The 16,423-nt window shown below is 42.0% G+C and overlaps 3 protein-coding genes across 3 annotated transcripts; 1 reads left to right on the top strand and 2 right to left on the bottom strand.

The window, feature by feature from the left end:
- Positions 1–1,382: 1,382 nt before the first annotated feature.
- On the bottom strand, positions 1,383–2,411 carry cxcr2 (chemokine (C-X-C motif) receptor 2). Its single transcript, XM_030787641.1, has one exon. The coding sequence runs from the start codon at positions 2,409–2,411 to the stop codon at positions 1,383–1,385; it is 1,029 nt and encodes a 342-aa protein (XP_030643501.1).
- A 1,631-nt stretch (positions 2,412–4,042) lies between these two features.
- Positions 4,043–5,596, bottom strand: cxcr1 (chemokine (C-X-C motif) receptor 1). Its single transcript, XM_030787642.1, has 2 exons — positions 5,590–5,596; positions 4,043–5,100 (listed from the first exon to the last, which is right to left on the bottom strand). Exons 1-2 carry the CDS (start codon positions 5,594–5,596, stop codon positions 4,043–4,045), a joined length of 1,065 nt encoding a protein of 354 aa, XP_030643502.1.
- Positions 5,597–8,359: 2,763 nt separating this feature from the next.
- On the top strand, positions 8,360–16,193 carry arpc2 (actin related protein 2/3 complex, subunit 2). The gene is made up of 10 exons (XM_030786209.1): positions 8,360–8,512; positions 9,831–9,865; positions 10,297–10,409; positions 12,148–12,193; positions 12,279–12,465; positions 12,742–12,835; positions 13,498–13,624; positions 14,355–14,455; positions 14,724–14,824; positions 15,765–16,193. The coding sequence occupies exons 1-10, from the start codon at positions 8,439–8,441 to the stop codon at positions 15,784–15,786; spliced, it is 900 nt and encodes a 299-aa protein (XP_030642069.1). The 5' UTR covers positions 8,360–8,438; the 3' UTR covers positions 15,787–16,193.
- Positions 16,194–16,423: the final 230 nt, after the last annotated feature.

The raw sequence follows: 16,423 nt of genomic DNA on the forward strand, positions 1-16,423 counted from the left end.
TGTATGATCACATTATTATATTCCATTTTCTTTAAGAAAGAATCGTGTGGCTCATACTACACCCTCGGATTCAGTATTTCCCGACTCTTTCTCCCAAAACCTGGAATGTCCTCACAGGGATATAGAGTGCACGCCTCAGACAAGCCTGCCCCCTGCAGGTGAACTGTCCATATCTCACCTTTTTCCAAAGGATGGTAGTTTTTTGTCACAACACAGCAGATTTCTATGCCTCGTCAAGTTGGCGTGACTCTTGTATCAGTGTGAGCTTTCACGAACAATGCCCAGTTAACAACACACAGAAACAATCGACGTACAGTATTGACCACTGATAACAGGAAGTCAGGCAGCAGTCAGAGAGCTCCTTCCCACTCAGAGAACATAGATACCCATCTCACACAAAAACATGAGAAAAAGAACAAAACTCAATCTTTTTGTGATCCTTGCCAGCATTGCTATGACAACAGGTTTGTGCAGTTACCACAAAGAAAGAGGAAGTTTCCCTCAGTCTTGATCACTGAAGTTTTTTCTTTTTTTTTTCTTTAGTCTGAATTGAGAAAGAATAGACTTATCAGACTTCCTTCATGCAAAACAACTCTTCTGTCTGTTTGACTTTACTTATTTGTTCAAGCATGTCATCTGATTCCCGTGAGTGAAATACTGTGAACTACTAAGTATGCCAAACAACATTAATAACCATACATTTGAACATTAATATCATTCATACTCTAACATACATTCATGTGTTTAACAAAGATGGCTGTTCCATTAGTTCTATTTGATTATTGCCCATACTCTGGCTAATTACACAGTATTTACATCATAGCTTCAAAATCCTGCAGACACCACAGTCGCGAAACTTAAAGGGGAGTAAGGTCTGTTCTTTGGCATCTAAAAAAAAATGACTTCATATATCATCAGATGTGAACAAGTACCACCATAGACAATCAAGAGTACAAACAATACACTGCAAACCAGCAAGGCATTTTTTAAAGACATTTAAGGCAATGAGGATAAAAGAGAGGTAAAAAGACTGCTGCAAACCTTTTCTGTGTCTTTTTCTTCTATTTCTAAATCCGCTATCTTACAGTTACAAAATCACGAAGTCAACTATCTGTGCAGCCGATAAGGTCCAGTGGAACAGATTCCATCTTATCATTGAGTTTTTGTTTTTATTTTCTGGTTTTTCTACTTAACTGGCCAAGGCCCCCCCCCCCCCCCCCCCCCCCCCCCCCCGCAAATTTCCCAAGTAAAATGCAACATGGAAATGTAAAATAGCAGTTACCTAAACGCAGCTCCAAACTGGTGAGAAAGAGAACCTATTCTTATCCACTAAAAAAGCCACAGGGGCCAGGGCTTTGGCAAACACACCTGCACTCAGAACTTTACAGTGTAACAGAAGTGTGTCTAGAGTTAGCAGAGCTGTACACAGATCCCACCCTGTAAGAAGACAGGATTTCCCTTCCTATTAGACCCTTTTTGTGAAGAGAGATTAAAAACTGATTGCGGAACTTTTTCCCAATGAAAGCGTACAGTATAGGGTTGATGGCACAGTGCATGAACGCCACTATCTGTGTAATATGCAGAGCTGTGTCTACGAAGTCTACAAGTTCGCAAGAATGATCCATGTGCTGGCCTTGAATCAGAGTGTCTAAAAGCATGATAATATTTTTAGGCAGCCAGCAGATGACGAAGGCCAGTACCACGGACAGTATGACCCGCATGGCTTTGTGCTTCTGGCTGTTGCGGGCACGAAAGAGAGTCGCAACAGTGCAACTGTAGCAAACCAGCATCACGGCCAAAGGCAAAAAGAATCCCAGCGCGTGCTTGAGTATGCGCAGGCTAACGCGCCACTCGTCCACAACCTCAGCTGTCAGGTTCTCATAGCAAAACAGATGAGCTTGGCCCTCTGGCATGAACGACTCCCGCTGAATCATAACGGGCAGGGAGAGAAGGCATGCGCCCAGCCATACCACAATGCAAACGATTCCCACCAGCTGATGGCTCCTGGGAGTCACCTGTGTTGCCTTAACAATAGCCAGGTAACGGTCAATGCTAATGCAGGCTAGGAGAAAAACACAGCTGTACAAGGCAGCCTCCTGTACACCTGACAGCAGTTTGCAAAGGAACGTGCCAAAGACCCAGCCGGAGCGTACGTAGACAGCCCAGAATGGCAGGGTGAGAGAGAAAAGCAAATCAGCCACCGCCAGGTGCATGAGGTAGACGTCTGTGGAAGTCCTACGGTTCTCCATGCTAGACACCACAAATATGACCACGCTGTTGCCTACCAATCCAAGGAAGAACACGGTGATGTAGATGATGATTATGGCCATGCTATTCAAGTTAAGCTCGGCTACTGAGCAAGGTTCAGGCCATAGTGTTGGATAGGAGAAATTGTCTTCATCGCTGTCCATGTCTGATGTATCAGATGGCTATAAAACAAACATACAAAAGATAAGTGTTTTAAAATCCAGATTGGGCACAGAATTAAGGGGTCTTACATGACAAAAACTAGGTGGAACATACCAGAACACTTGTATTTCAGCAGAGGAAGAAAAAAGAAAATGGATGAAATCTAAACATAAAGCTTTAAAGAAAAAAACTACCAGTATCATATATTGCTCTGAATTACTTCTAAATGAGACCAGTAGGATGGCAAAGTACGGCACCAGTGGAGTGACACGCTCTAGTACGGTAACACGAAGTGCCAACTGCAGAACATTAGAAACAAAGAAAATTAAAAATAACTACTTTTTGATACTTTTTTGCTTTATTTTTTATCGTACAAGAAAAAGAGTTTTCCTCAGGCAGGAGTGGATGTAATGTTTATATATGTAATATGTAATTTTCTACCATTCATTAAATACTCAACCTATAATTAGTTAATGTAGACGGAATGCTCATATGTTAATACCAGTGGGGACATATGCTGCACACCAATGATAAATTAGGTCCATAAAACTCCGTCTTATTCCATGCCAACACAAGCACAAAACTGCCCATAATTAAACGCACACATAGAGAGGAACAAATTCTGTCCGTCACTAAGCTGATGACTGTATAATTTTTAGGCTTTAAATTTGTGTCTCAGAATAAAGAATCAAGTAATGAATCATATCGCACATTAAAAAAAAAGCTTTTTGTTTGTTTGTTTGTTAGTTTGTTTGTTTGTTTTAATGACTGAGTGGAACCTCAGTATGCAGATTCTGTGTGTTCAAAGGCAGATTAACCATTTTCTTAATGTTGTCATGACACACCTTAGATTCATTAAGATTTTTACCTTTTTTGTCTGTTGGAGAGAATTCACACCGGTTAAAACCAAAAAGATGAAATGATTGCAGAGAGATCTGAGCTGTCAGGAAGAGGTCTGGTCAAGCAGTCAGTGAATATGCAGGTTTCCTCACAACTGTCTGTTTCTCAAGATGTGTGTGCTCCCTCTTTGTGCTATCAGCATATCTTCTCATCATAACACAGGTCCTGCGTTTGCTTGTGCATGTCTGATTTCGTGTGTGTGTGTGTGTGTGTGTGTGTGTGTGTGTGCGTGTGTGTGCGTGCCTGTGCACGTGAGTGTGTGTGTGTGTGTTTATGTGGCGGGCTGGGGGGGGGGGGGGGGGGGGGGGGGGGTGTTGGTTGATAACATGAAGGATGATCAAATCAAATTTGAACTTTCAGTTCCTGCTACATTTGCGGCAGTGGTGTTTGTGCCATTTTTTCTCCTTTCTATATCATGTTTTTCAAATCCACATAAAATGGCACTATGTGTTTTTTTTTTCTTAAAAAATATAATTCAATAAAAGACAGCAAATTTAAGAAAATTAAAAACTGCTGCTTGATCTAAATGTTTGTGTGTTATTTGTAACCACAAGAGGGCACTGCACACCATCTGAGTTGTTCCTCTTTAATTTAAATAGCAAAAAACACATACCAAAATTCACACATTCAGCCAATGAGACAGTTTCGTACTCTTAACATATGTACAAAATACACAGGTGCCTTCACGGGCCTCGCAGCTAAGGTCACACTGCTGAGGAGGTGATATCTGAGGTCACACAGCTGAGGAGGTGATATCTGATGTCTGTGAAGGGGATGTGTTACCCTGTGTCTCTGTGCAACACCTCAACAAACCGCTCCTTTGCAGTAGCTGCGTAAAGCTCCTCCTGTATTTTTTCACAACAAAAGCATAAAGCACAGGATTAACACAGCAGTGCAGCAGACCCAAGTTCTCTGTGAAAAACATGACCACGTTTACCGCGGTGCGTGTGTCACAGCTGTACTCCACCAGGCCGGACCGTAGAACAGTGTCTAACCCGACGGCCACGTGGAAAGGAGCCCAGCAGAGCAGGAAAGCCAGTACGACTGCCACAATGACCCGCATGGGCCTGTGTCTGGGGAAACTGGTGCGCTGAAGCCCCAGCGCTGTCCTGCTGTAACAGAGCAGCATGATAACCAACGGGAGCAGAAAACCGAAAACATGGCTCATCACACGCACGGCCAGCCGCCACGTGTCTGCGCTGTCCGGGTGGAAGCGTTCCGTGCACACCTCTGGCCCTTCGTCGAGGGGTCGGTAGGACTCGTTGTAGATTGCGGGAAGGGACAGGACGAGGGCCAAAGCCCAGACCCCGACGCAGATGGCTACGCTACACCCCGCCTGTCGCGTTTGCCTCGGATGGAGAACGGCCTTATACCGATCCACACTGATGCACACCAAGAACAAAATGCCACTGTAGAAGTTCACCTCCTTCACCACGCTGACCAGCTTACACGCGACGTCGCCAAAGAGCCAGCCCCGTACCACAGCTACGGCAGAGAAGGGTAGAGTCAGGGCCATGAGAAGGTCTGCCAGCATCAGGTTGAACAAGTACACGTCGTAGGGCAGAACCTTGTGTTTGCTCAGTCGAATGACCAGGCCAACGGTGAGGTTGCCAGGGACGGCAAGCAGGATGAGAAGAATATAAAAGGCACAAACAGAAATGTTCACTGCCTCAGACAGAGGAATGGGCTCACAGGACAATGTGCCGTGGTCCAAATCAAAGTAACTCGTCAAATTCGAGTCATTGAACTGTTCCTTGTAGAAATCGTCCAAATGTAGAGAGATGTTTTGGTCTATGAAAATAAAGATACAAATATAATGATTAGAAATCTATATAACAACACCACACACCAACAGCACCATCATAATTATAACAACTCATCTTTCTAAAGTTGCAACTTCACTTTCCAAGAGTGTAATTTTTAATCATAACTAGCATGAAGACACTGATGTAAATCTTCTTAAATATTAATTTAATTTTCTAAACTGAAATCGGCTGTAACAGTGCTTCTTGTGCTAGTCTGGGAATTTATAGAGAGACTGAACCATAGCAACACGCATAATAAAAATCTAATCATTTGGAAGACAGTCAATTTAATATTCAAATAGCAGTGTGTTTAAAATACATTTAAAGATAAATACAGGGTTATTAAAAAAACATTGTAGTTTTTGTGAGAAAACAATCACCTTTAGCCTATAGCATTAGATGAGTAATCTTATTACTGCGATGAAATAATATTCAAAACCATAAAAGCCCAACAGAATTTGGTCACAGCTCTTACCGGACATTTTGGTGTCCCTCTCTGATAGATGTTTTTTTTTTTTTTTTCAGTAGCAGAGGTCTTCAATTATTCCACTCATCAAATGATGTATGATGATGTATCCAGGCTTACATTAACACAGGCTTACATTAACAGGCTAATATCAGCCACTGCTGGAAAGTCCAGTTCTTTCTCCATTGAAAGCTTCGTGATGGACCAAGCCTTACAGTAAACACTAGCAAAGATGTTACAGCATCGTGATCAGAGCTCGTTTTCACCTCTTCGGTAAGCTGTCAGCCAGGGCCCTGGAGCTTACAGTTAAGGAGAATATGATTTGTGGCAATGTAGAAACCGTGGGTCTTCAAACACCTTTATTTATGACATAAAAAAGCAGAACAATGGAGAGGATAGCTCATTTACTGAATCACAAGGCAGTGCCACATGTCAGAGCATGAGATGAGTATGACCCAAACACTGAAAGAGAAACTAACAGCATCATGTGAGAACTACGCAATAAGCTAAAATAGATGTTGTCCATGTGGTCTGTGATGAGTTATACGCTAAAGGAAAAAAAAATGACTTGAAGTCGTGATCATTTGGCTTACAGCAGATGTTTTGATGGCAGTGATGATGAAGTGACCATCTAATGACATGTAAAGACTACAGTTCCACAGACAACAAATAATATTTTAGAATACGTAAAGAAAACAAGAAAAAATACAATAAATAACAGAAAACATGAATCAGTAGAAATACACAAGCTATGACTTATTGACGTTTGAACTGAAACTATTTTCACAAAATTTTCACATTACTAGCATTCATGTCATATTAACTCCATCAAGTCAAAGACCTGTGCTTACACACCATGACAGCATTGTGTGACACCAACCTGGTGCTGAATAAATTCTCCTGATCTGTCCGGTGTCTGTTGTGACTGTTTTATTTGCAGACATATTGTGTATTACTCTGAGTGAATATTATTTTGACAAATGGTTTGCATTTATTCATTTTCGTCTTCATATTCAGAACTATATCACATTGCTTGCATAGTTGAAGATTCCTCGCTGAGTTATATGGAATCTCAGGAGTTATTTCAAGGCTTGGGAAAAAAAACCCAAAACAAAACAAACAAAGACCTCATCAGCTGTTTTCTGGGAACTTCAAAATGAGGACGTCAAAAATGAATTAGCAGATGTACTGCAACAAAGTGCAATGTGACAAACTTTTTTAAAAACAATTATTATTATTATTATTATTATTATTATTATTATTATTATTATTATTATTATTGTGTGTGTGTGTGTGTGTGTGTGTGTGTGTGTGTGTGTGTGTGTGAGAGAGAGACTCAGACAGTCTGGGACAAACAAACCCCCCGTCATCCTCCCCCCGGACACTCTGGACAGGCAGGATCATGTCTCTTTTCCAAGGAGAGGAATGCGGGACACAAAGTCAAAACGGTCAAATGTCATAGTATAAAGACGAAGAAACTCGCGTACAGAACGTTTACTTCAGCATTCAACAGGAGACACCGGCATGACCAAACAGGACATTACTCTGTGTGTGTGTGTGTGTGGGTTTCCCTCCCTCCTCCTCTTTCTCCGTCTTTCTTTGGGAACACTTTGTGAGCAGTCACCATTATGAAAGCTGAAAACATTTCTTCGCAGCTTTGATCACAGCTTTGTCCCTCTGTGGTTTTTGTAATCTCTCCTCGTCATAACAGCAAAGCCGTCATGTTACTTCCAGAGCATAGTTTCATTATTACAGTGGTCTGAGGGATTCACTATGGTGATGCTTTTCAGAACATGTAAGCTTATGGGAAAAAGAAAGGAACTTTGTTTGTTGTTGTTCAATGCATGATTGACAGTGGACTTCCCCCAACCACGTGACATAACAAAGAAAGGTCCACTGATGTTTGGATCACACTGCTGAGGAATTTCTTTGATTTTTTAATTTCTTGAAAAACTGATGAGTGGTAACTTTTGCTTTCTCTTCCATTTGGGCAGTTCTGTTGCTGGTTCACAGTGGAAGAAGAATGTTGGTCTACGCATTTTCTTACAAATGTTGCTGCTTCACTTGAGTTCATGTTACTGTACTCACTTTGGAGACCAAATCAGACAGACACATAAAGTACAGATAACCCAATGTAAGAACGCTGCCCCGTAAAGTAGGCCTATCCCTTGGTCTGCAGCAGGTATAGGTCATCCTTGGATGATTCTCTGAGAAATTATTTGCAAACTCTCATAGACATTTTTATTGAGCTTTCTCTTACTGTCACATGGATCTGTCTGTTCATCTGTTGAGGTTTTTGTAATAAAAAAAAAAAAAAAGGTGCATTACTCTCACTACTTTGTCTACTTTTGTCTTTTAAAGAAAACAAACGTTTTGTGACCCATGACGTTATTTCTTTTGATTTAAAGCAAAATAAATAAATAAATACACAGATTTAACCCGAGGGTTAATTCATTTTACTTTAAAGGAGGTCAACAGAATGTGAATATTATGGATAAAGTTCAAAATAATTTACTTGACTGCTCCTGAGTTCTTGCTATTGTTAAAATATTGGTAAAGTTTTGCTGACCATGGATGAAAGGAAGAGAGTTGAAAACATTACTGAACGTTCCCTACGTGAAGAATTACTTCAAAACAGTAAAAAGCCGTCGTAAATTTTATCTGAGTGGATTAAAACAAAACATGACCGTTTTCTCTTAACTGCGAGCTCAGTCTGCAGGCAGAAAAATGAACAGCTCCTACATGGGACCTAGACTTCAATGCGGAAGACGCGAGAGGGCGAGGAAACCTGCCGGGGGAAATTGGAAGGTTTTGATTTTGAAACAAGGCTTTCAGATAAAACATTTTAGTTTGTTACAATGATTTTGCTGGAGATAAACAACCGGATTGTGGAGGAAACGCTATCGCTTAAGTTCGAAAGCGCATCCAACGGGTGAGCAATAACTGTCAAAATAGATAGCTAGCTAGCAAGACAGCTAATACGCTATCTGTGTAGCCTGGGCGTTGTATTAATTGCATATTTTTACAGCTGCTATCTTGAACTTCTGTGATGGTTAGTTTGTTATTTTGAATCTGTTTAATGAGTCTTGGTATCTGATCGTCTTAAAATAAAAGTAAAACAAGGCCATACTACAAAGCGACCTACTAAGTTAGCTAGCTTTTAGCGTCTCCTCCATGGTGGGGTGTGTCTTCCTTAACAGCGGCAGCGGCAGGTTTCAAAACCAACTAGGAAATGGGCAGTTTTTAGAATAAAATCATGGGAACAAATGTAAACGGCCAGTCTTTTGTGGAAAGTTGGTTTTAAGCAGAATATTTAATGTGCTAATCGTCTGGCTTGGAGAAACGTCTGGGTCAGACAAGTTATCCCGGGGCAGTTTGGTCGCTAACTCGGGGGTGTATGAGTTATGAGGGCTTTCTGCAAATTGCCGTTTTATGATGATTAGACTCTAGTTTTATAAGGTTGTGGCCGAGTCAAGGACTTGGGTAGGAGGACCTGCTCCCAGATCATCCTGAGTTGACAGCAATCTGTTTTAATAACTGTGAGAGAGAAGCGTTCCGCAAAACACATTCTTAACTTATTCGAGTCATGAAATAACCGAGCATAGTTTGAAAGAGATCTCTTGACGTTTACTAGTTTATTCCCATCAAACCCCTTGGACTGAAATGTTTGCGTCTTGTCAGAATGCGCTGGGCGGCGTTGTTTGGTCGTCGTAGGCACAGGATATTCAGCTGATAATGACAATTCGCCAGTAACAGGAAGTGGCTTAACTTAGTGAATTTTTTTTGTAGTTTCTTCTATAAAAGGAAGCGCAGACGACCAGTTCATAGAGAGCCCGGTCGCAATAAGACAGAGTAACCTATTTGTCCTCCTTGCACAACTAAATAACAAGATCTAAGTCAAAGAAAATAATATTTATTTTATCAGCCTCCAAAAAGTGCATACAAGTTGTACTGCAATCTCTTTACTGATTGGGCCCTAGATGCTTGTGAAACTCACAAGTGCTGTACAATACCAGTTCAGCAATCGATTAATGGCAATCATAAAACTTCAAAATAACTTTATGATTGTGATAATGCGCATGTTACAGGTGAGAGCATTCTCTCTTGTTATTTTCATGCAAAACGGTGAGGTGATAGGTTTGTGTGGTTTTGAGGATATAAATATCTGTATTGTGTTAAGCCATAAAAAAATGAACATTTTTCTCTCTTCCACAAAATAGTGATAAGGTGTCTTTTTTTTTTTTCTCCAGGAACAAGCCTGAAGCTGTAGAAGTCACTTTCGCTGGTAAGTTGGATAATGACAGACATTCCAGTTTACCAGTTGAAACTGTGCATCCTAATGACAGTGCTTTGGCTGAATGCTGACACTCTGTTGTGGTATGACATACTGTGGGAAGCCAGTACAAAGTAAAGCAGTGTTAAGATGAGAGGGAGCCCCCACTGTACTGTTCAGCTCTGTTATTTCACCAGTGGGCTAGTAACCTTTATATATTCATGCACTTTGAGGCTTTTGTAAGTTTTGTGAAACTCTGTTGCATACCTACATAAATTAGTCATCATTTAGTCTGGCACAAGTTTAAACTATCTTCTGGTTTCACAGTCTTCCCTATCGTAAAAAAGAAATGTGCATTTTGTGACTGTTTTTGAAGGAAATGCGTCTTTCTGTTTTCCACCTGGTTTGATGTGAGAATTTGGATATTTTTCTCTGTGTGACAGATTTCGATGGAGTACTATACCACATCTCTAATCCAAATGGAGACAAGACCAAGGTGATGGTTAGCATCTCGCTAAAGTTCTACAAAGAACTACAGGACCATGGAGCTGATGAGGTAGGATTTTTTGTTTGTTTGTTTGATTTATAAGGGCCAACCAGTGACTGAGGAAATGTGTTGAAATGTGTTTCATCAGACTCCAGCAAACTTGGACCTTATATAGCAGAGCAACACAATGTCCTGTAATGAGGACCAGACTCGTTAAAGTGTTGATGGGCTGTGATGTTGTGACCAAGGACAACAACTGATTGGGTGTTGATAGAGAAGCAGAACTGTTACTGTGTTTCAGTTGATCACCTTAATTAAAACTTTATTTGACCGTTATGCGTCTTGTCATTTGTATCCTGCCTTTTAGGGCACTGAGATGCTTATGTGGTTTTTCATTTGAACAGGAAGTGTATTTGACTCTGCCTATGATTAAGGAAGTTACATACAGATAGACTCTTGCAAGCTGAATATCAGTGTGTAGCTCTCACAAACTTATGGGAGATGCACAGTGCACTGCAGTATTCATTTTCTTAGCACTGATTGGTCGTTAACACAGCTTTAAAAAGTGCCTGGCATCTGTGCTCAGTCTGGAAAATACTCAAATCATCTTCTCTGTGCACAGGCTTCATTCACTGGCAATTCAAATGAGATGGAAATGTTTGGAAGTTGATCTTAGTCAAATGGTCAGGGCTTTGTTTCCTCTTCATGTTCTGCTTTCCCTCTCTACCTGCCCTTAACACTGCCGCAGGGGGTTTTCAGGACAAAAAGAAAGACATTGTGACTGTAATGTTTCCTCTAGTCATAACTTGTGTTTGGGTTTATACCGAGCTGAAGCAGATCACTACAGAAACAGAAGGAGAAGTACTTTATTTGTCACACGCACTCAGCAGTGAAAGGCAGCCTCTGCATTTAAGCCATCCTAATACCAATGAACACACACTAGAGCAGCGAGCACACACACACTGTTAGCTAGGAGCAGTGGGTACACACACACACACACACACACTGTGAGCTAGGAGCAGTGGGCACACACACACACACACACACTGTGAACTAGGAGCAGTGGGCACACACACACACACACACACACACACACACTGTGAGCTAGGAGCAGTGGGCACACACACACTGTGAGCTAGGAGCAGTGGGCGCTCACACACACACACACACACACACACTGTGAGCTAGGAGCAGTGGGCACACACACACACACTGTGAGCTAGGAGCAGTGGGCACACACACACACACTGTGAGCTAGGAGCAGTGGGCGCTCACACACACACACACACACACACACACTGTGAGCTAGGAGCAGTGGGCACACACACACACACACACACACACACTGTGAGCTAGGAGCAGTGGGCACACACACACACTGTGAGCTAGTGGGCAGCTGCTGCTGCTGGTGCTCGGGGTCTGGTCGCTGACAGGAGTACTAATCCTGGTATGCATGTCTTTGTGGTGGGAGGAAACCCACACTGTGTTTATGTGCAAACTCTGCACAGAAAGGACCTGGGATGGTTGGGATTTGAATCCTGCTTGCTATGAGGCAACAGTGCTAACCACTGAGCCACCGTGAAGCTCACAGAGAGGTTAAGATAGCGTACATGAATATGTCAGCATGTTATTGAATGAGTGAAGTATCAAAGACAGTAGACGTTCTCTGTGTGTTGTTGAATGAGTGAAGTATCAAAGACAGTAGACATTCTTGGCATTCTTTTATCTGTTAGAAGAGTAAACTCTGGTTACTCTGAAAGGTCTTGCTAAAATGAAATTCTCATTGGCTTTTGTCCTCTACCCACAGTTGTTGAAGAGAGTGTATGGAAATTTCCTGGTGTCTCCTGAGGATGGTAAGCTCCAGAACATTCCGTTCATGTGTCTCACAGTTTGCCGGCATGTGTCGGTGACCGTGTGTTCTTGTTTTGGTCTTCACAGGTTATAACGTCTCTCTGCTCTACGACCTGGAGTCCATTCCCCCGAACAAAGAAGAGGTCGTCCACCAGGCAGGCATGCTGAAGAGAAACTGCTTCGCCTCTGTCTTTGAGAAGTATTTCAAGTTTCAGGAGGAGGGGCGTGAGGGGGAGAAGAGAGCTGTCATTCATTACAGAGATGACGAATCCATGTATGTGACCTCTGACACAAAAGCACAAGTCTGGATTGGTCTGGAATTTGTTTGTTTGTTTGTTGTTTTGTGATTGTCAGTAAAGTAGTTGGGTATTTTTGTGACTCTGCTTTACAGAAGTTGTCCAGCTGAAGTAGTTTTATTTTTTTATCATCGCAGGAACAGTTCCTGTTTTATAGACTGGTGGTTATTGTCTGTGTAAAGCGTAATGGAAATTTTACGGCGAGATGTGTTTTCATACCCGGATTCTGTCGTAACGTTTCTCTGTGGTTTCAGGTATCTGGAGGCGAAGAAAGATCGAGTCACTGTGGTCTTCAGCACTGTGTTTAAGGATGACGATGATGTTATCATCGGAAAAGTGTTTATGCAGGTTTGTCGCTGTGGAGCTTATCTGGAACAACAATGTGTAAAAAAAAAAACAACATGTCCATGTAATCCTACAATTGTTTGTATACAGGCTTTTTTCAACGTATACATTCCAGGCTGTCTGTGAATTGCTTCATCAGGCTAACACTTGGCATGTTTTGCTACTTCATGTGATCACATGCCTGCATTTTACACACTGTCTGCTTCTCGAGATTTTGAAATTCAGATCTTTTGCAATTCATTCTCCTTATGTCATGCAGACAAATGCAAATAACAGAAGTACACTGGGCAGCACACACAGGGTTGAAAGAAGGTTCTTATATGTGGACTTCATGGCCTTCATTAGTGTTCTTGCTGATGAATTGTTGGATGATAGACGCATGGTTATGTTGTGGTTGAAGAGCTGTGTGTTTATTTGACACTTTCTTCACTACAGTGGCAAAGACAGTTTTCGTAACGTTTTGGACATTTCAGCATATTTGTACATCCAACGTAGTATTCATTTGTAGAAGTGGTAAGAAGTGCATCGCATGTCCTGACTGGTGTGTTTAAACTTGCATGTTTGGAGAGGGATCTGCCCTTCGGTGGATCCTGTTTCTGCTTCCTTTAGCAGTGACACTGGAGTATTAAGCTGTGTGATGCTGATGGTGGATCTTTTGTGTTTAGGAGTTTAAAGAGGGTCGTCGTGCCAGTCACACCGCCCCCCAGGTCCTCTTCAGCCACAGAGAGCCCCCTCTGGAACTCAAAGACACGGACGCCGCTGTCGGAGACAACATCGGCTACATCACCTTCGGTCTGTACCTCACACAACCTCCATCCTCACTGCTGAGGTCTCCTCTTTTTTTGATTTTTTTTACCTTCTGAGCTCTGTAGAAAAATGAATTATTTAAGTCCACCAGTTTAATTAAAAATGTTGTACTAGGGCTTGTTTCTTCATGTAAATGCGTTGTCAGGTGCAGAGTATGCCCGTGGCTCTGTGTGGTTTGCCGTCTATTTGAGCAGCTTTCTGTTTATTTGCTTATGATATCATATCTCTCTGTCTCATTCACCGTGCTCATCCTGTGCACCTGTCAGACATGGAGCCAATGTAAAAAAACAGGTTTCATCCATGACAGTTTACTCTGGGTCTACACACACACACACACACACGCACGCACACACGCACGCACGCATGCACACACACACACACCAGGCTCTTGTGTATTGTTCACGCACTGCCACACCTAGTTAAATACACTGAGATTATGAACTCTGGGTGTCTGTGTTTATTATAACACACAGTTACCGATGATCAAACAGTAGCCACAGGGAAAAGAGAGGATTACTGTAAAATTCTCTGTCTCTGTGATCCTTTCATTGTACAAAATTAAGATCAGCAGCAGTGTTTTTTTTTACTGATATGTTCATTTTGACCGTAATGTACTACTTACATATCTGAGACACCATCAGAGTCAGAGAAAGGTTCTGTCACCGAGAATTAGTCCAGGTGCTAAATGAAAACTTTTCATCTTTCTCTGCACCAGTCCTGTTCCCACGCCACACCAGTGCAAATGCCAGAGACAACACCATCAACCTTATCCACACCTTCCGCGACTACCTGCATTATCACATCAAGTGCTCCAAGGTGAGGATCACGTCTGCACCTCATGTGTTTTTATTAAATATACAGTAGACGGGTCGAGTGTTGGAACACTGAAAATGTCCTCGTCTGCTAGCGGTCTTTGGTTGCATATTTACCAGGCAGCCCTGTAATGCTGTGTGAGTTCAGACTCAGGAAACGCACTGGAATGTGCACCTGAGCGTAACGTTTGAGTTCAAAAATGAAGTCTTGCCGTCAGCGCAATGCCGAAGTTGGCTGTCGTTTCACGACCGTGTTCTTCTCTGTGTGTTAGGCCTATATCCACACTCGCATGAGAGCCAAAACATCGGACTTTCTCAAAGTTCTGAACCGAGCCCGTCCAGACGCTGAGAAGAAGGAGATGAAGACGATCTCGTAAGTACAGGCGCTAGAATGGTGCTCTGTTGCTACCGGCAACGGCTTGAACTTCACTGCTAACGCTGGAGCCACCTCTGTTTGCTGTAACAACGTATCTAATTGCAGTGATTGCAGCATCATTTAGAATAGCCTATGTATTGATTTACAGGTCAGTAAATTTGCTCCACCGTGATGAGCCAGATTTTCTCTTGTGTTGACCTGGCAGTTCTGAGAATGACTCCAGAATGGCTTAATTTGTATCCATGACAACTAGCTCCGTCAGGCTTTTGTCTGTGATCATGCCCGGAGTCTCAGCTCATCTGTCAGAAGAACCTTTTCAGATCTTCCTTCAGCCAGGACCGCCACAGAGATAAAGACAGTGCTTTATTTATCAAAAGCTGGTCCTGTGTCGTACAGGTTTCCATGTGTTGTAGCACATGTGTGTCTCTCTCTCTCTCTCTCTCTCTTTCTCCCCATCTCTCACGCCTCTCTCCATCTGCTTAATGAGGCCCCTTTTTCAGTGTGTCATTAAGGTATTTCAGGGGGCTATTGGAGCAGGGATGGCAGAAGCAGTGCATTTTTCTGGGCCTTTTTTAACTTTATTTTTGTGGTCTTACATTCCACAGTGTGGTGTGTCTCTCTTTCTGTTAATGTTTACTGTGGAAAAAAAAAAAAGGTTGAACTTCAGAGGGTGGTTCTATGTTCAGGGAGGTCACACACACAAGTCCCCACATTAGTTTATTCTGAACATTTCACAGAGACCTCGGTGCACTTTGTTTGAGGAATCCTCCGATGTGTTTTTTTTTAGTACTTTTGGATTTACAACGTAGTGGTGCACAGATATGTTTGTTAAAAATAAATGTCACCTGAAATGTGTTTTCTTTTTCTTTGCTGCTTTTGTTGTCTTTGAGAACGTTTTTGCTTTAGGCTGTCTACCTAATGAACTTTTCCATTGCAGGGGTAAGACCTTTTCTCGCTGAGGACAAGGGATGACTTGACCACACACAGGGAAACGAGACACACACACACACACACACCGCAGCAGTGTGTAGATTACTCTCCTCATGGAATCAGATGCTTTCTCTCTCTCTCTCTCTCTCTCTCTCTCTCTCTCTCTGGCCAGTGCTTTTCAGTCCTCTAACAGAAATCTGCACTTCATCAGGGAGGACCAAGCAAATCCCTCGCTTATTTCCATAGGATAAATATTTGATTTGTGTTTATAAAAAAAGGATTTTTGATACTCTTCTGATCTTTTAGCCCATTGGACAAATGGTACTATTGTCTGTTACGCTCTTGTGTATTTGGATGATGTTTGTTGGAAGAAAAAAAATATGCAGTATTTACACATCTCTGTGATCTTTATGAGAATAAACCAGGCCTGTGTAAATCTCTTGATGTCGTATTCATTTTGTGCTGTGTTCTCATGACCCCAGTAATCCTGTTCCGTAGACTTCCACTATGTGACAGAACACTTGGCTAAAGTAGTTGGTGAAGTCTGAGAAAAAAGAGCCAAGACCAACAAACTGTTTCTCATAATAACAGGCTTTTCAGCAGAACATGATCAGCAGATAGTCTTTGTTCACCTTAAAACTGATGGGAATACACTGATACTAAACC

The sequence above is a fragment of the Chanos chanos genome, chromosome 10 (assembly GCF_902362185.1).
Source record: "Chanos chanos chromosome 10, fChaCha1.1, whole genome shotgun sequence".
In the NCBI taxonomy this organism is placed as follows: Eukaryota; Metazoa; Chordata; class Actinopteri; order Gonorynchiformes; family Chanidae; genus Chanos; species Chanos chanos.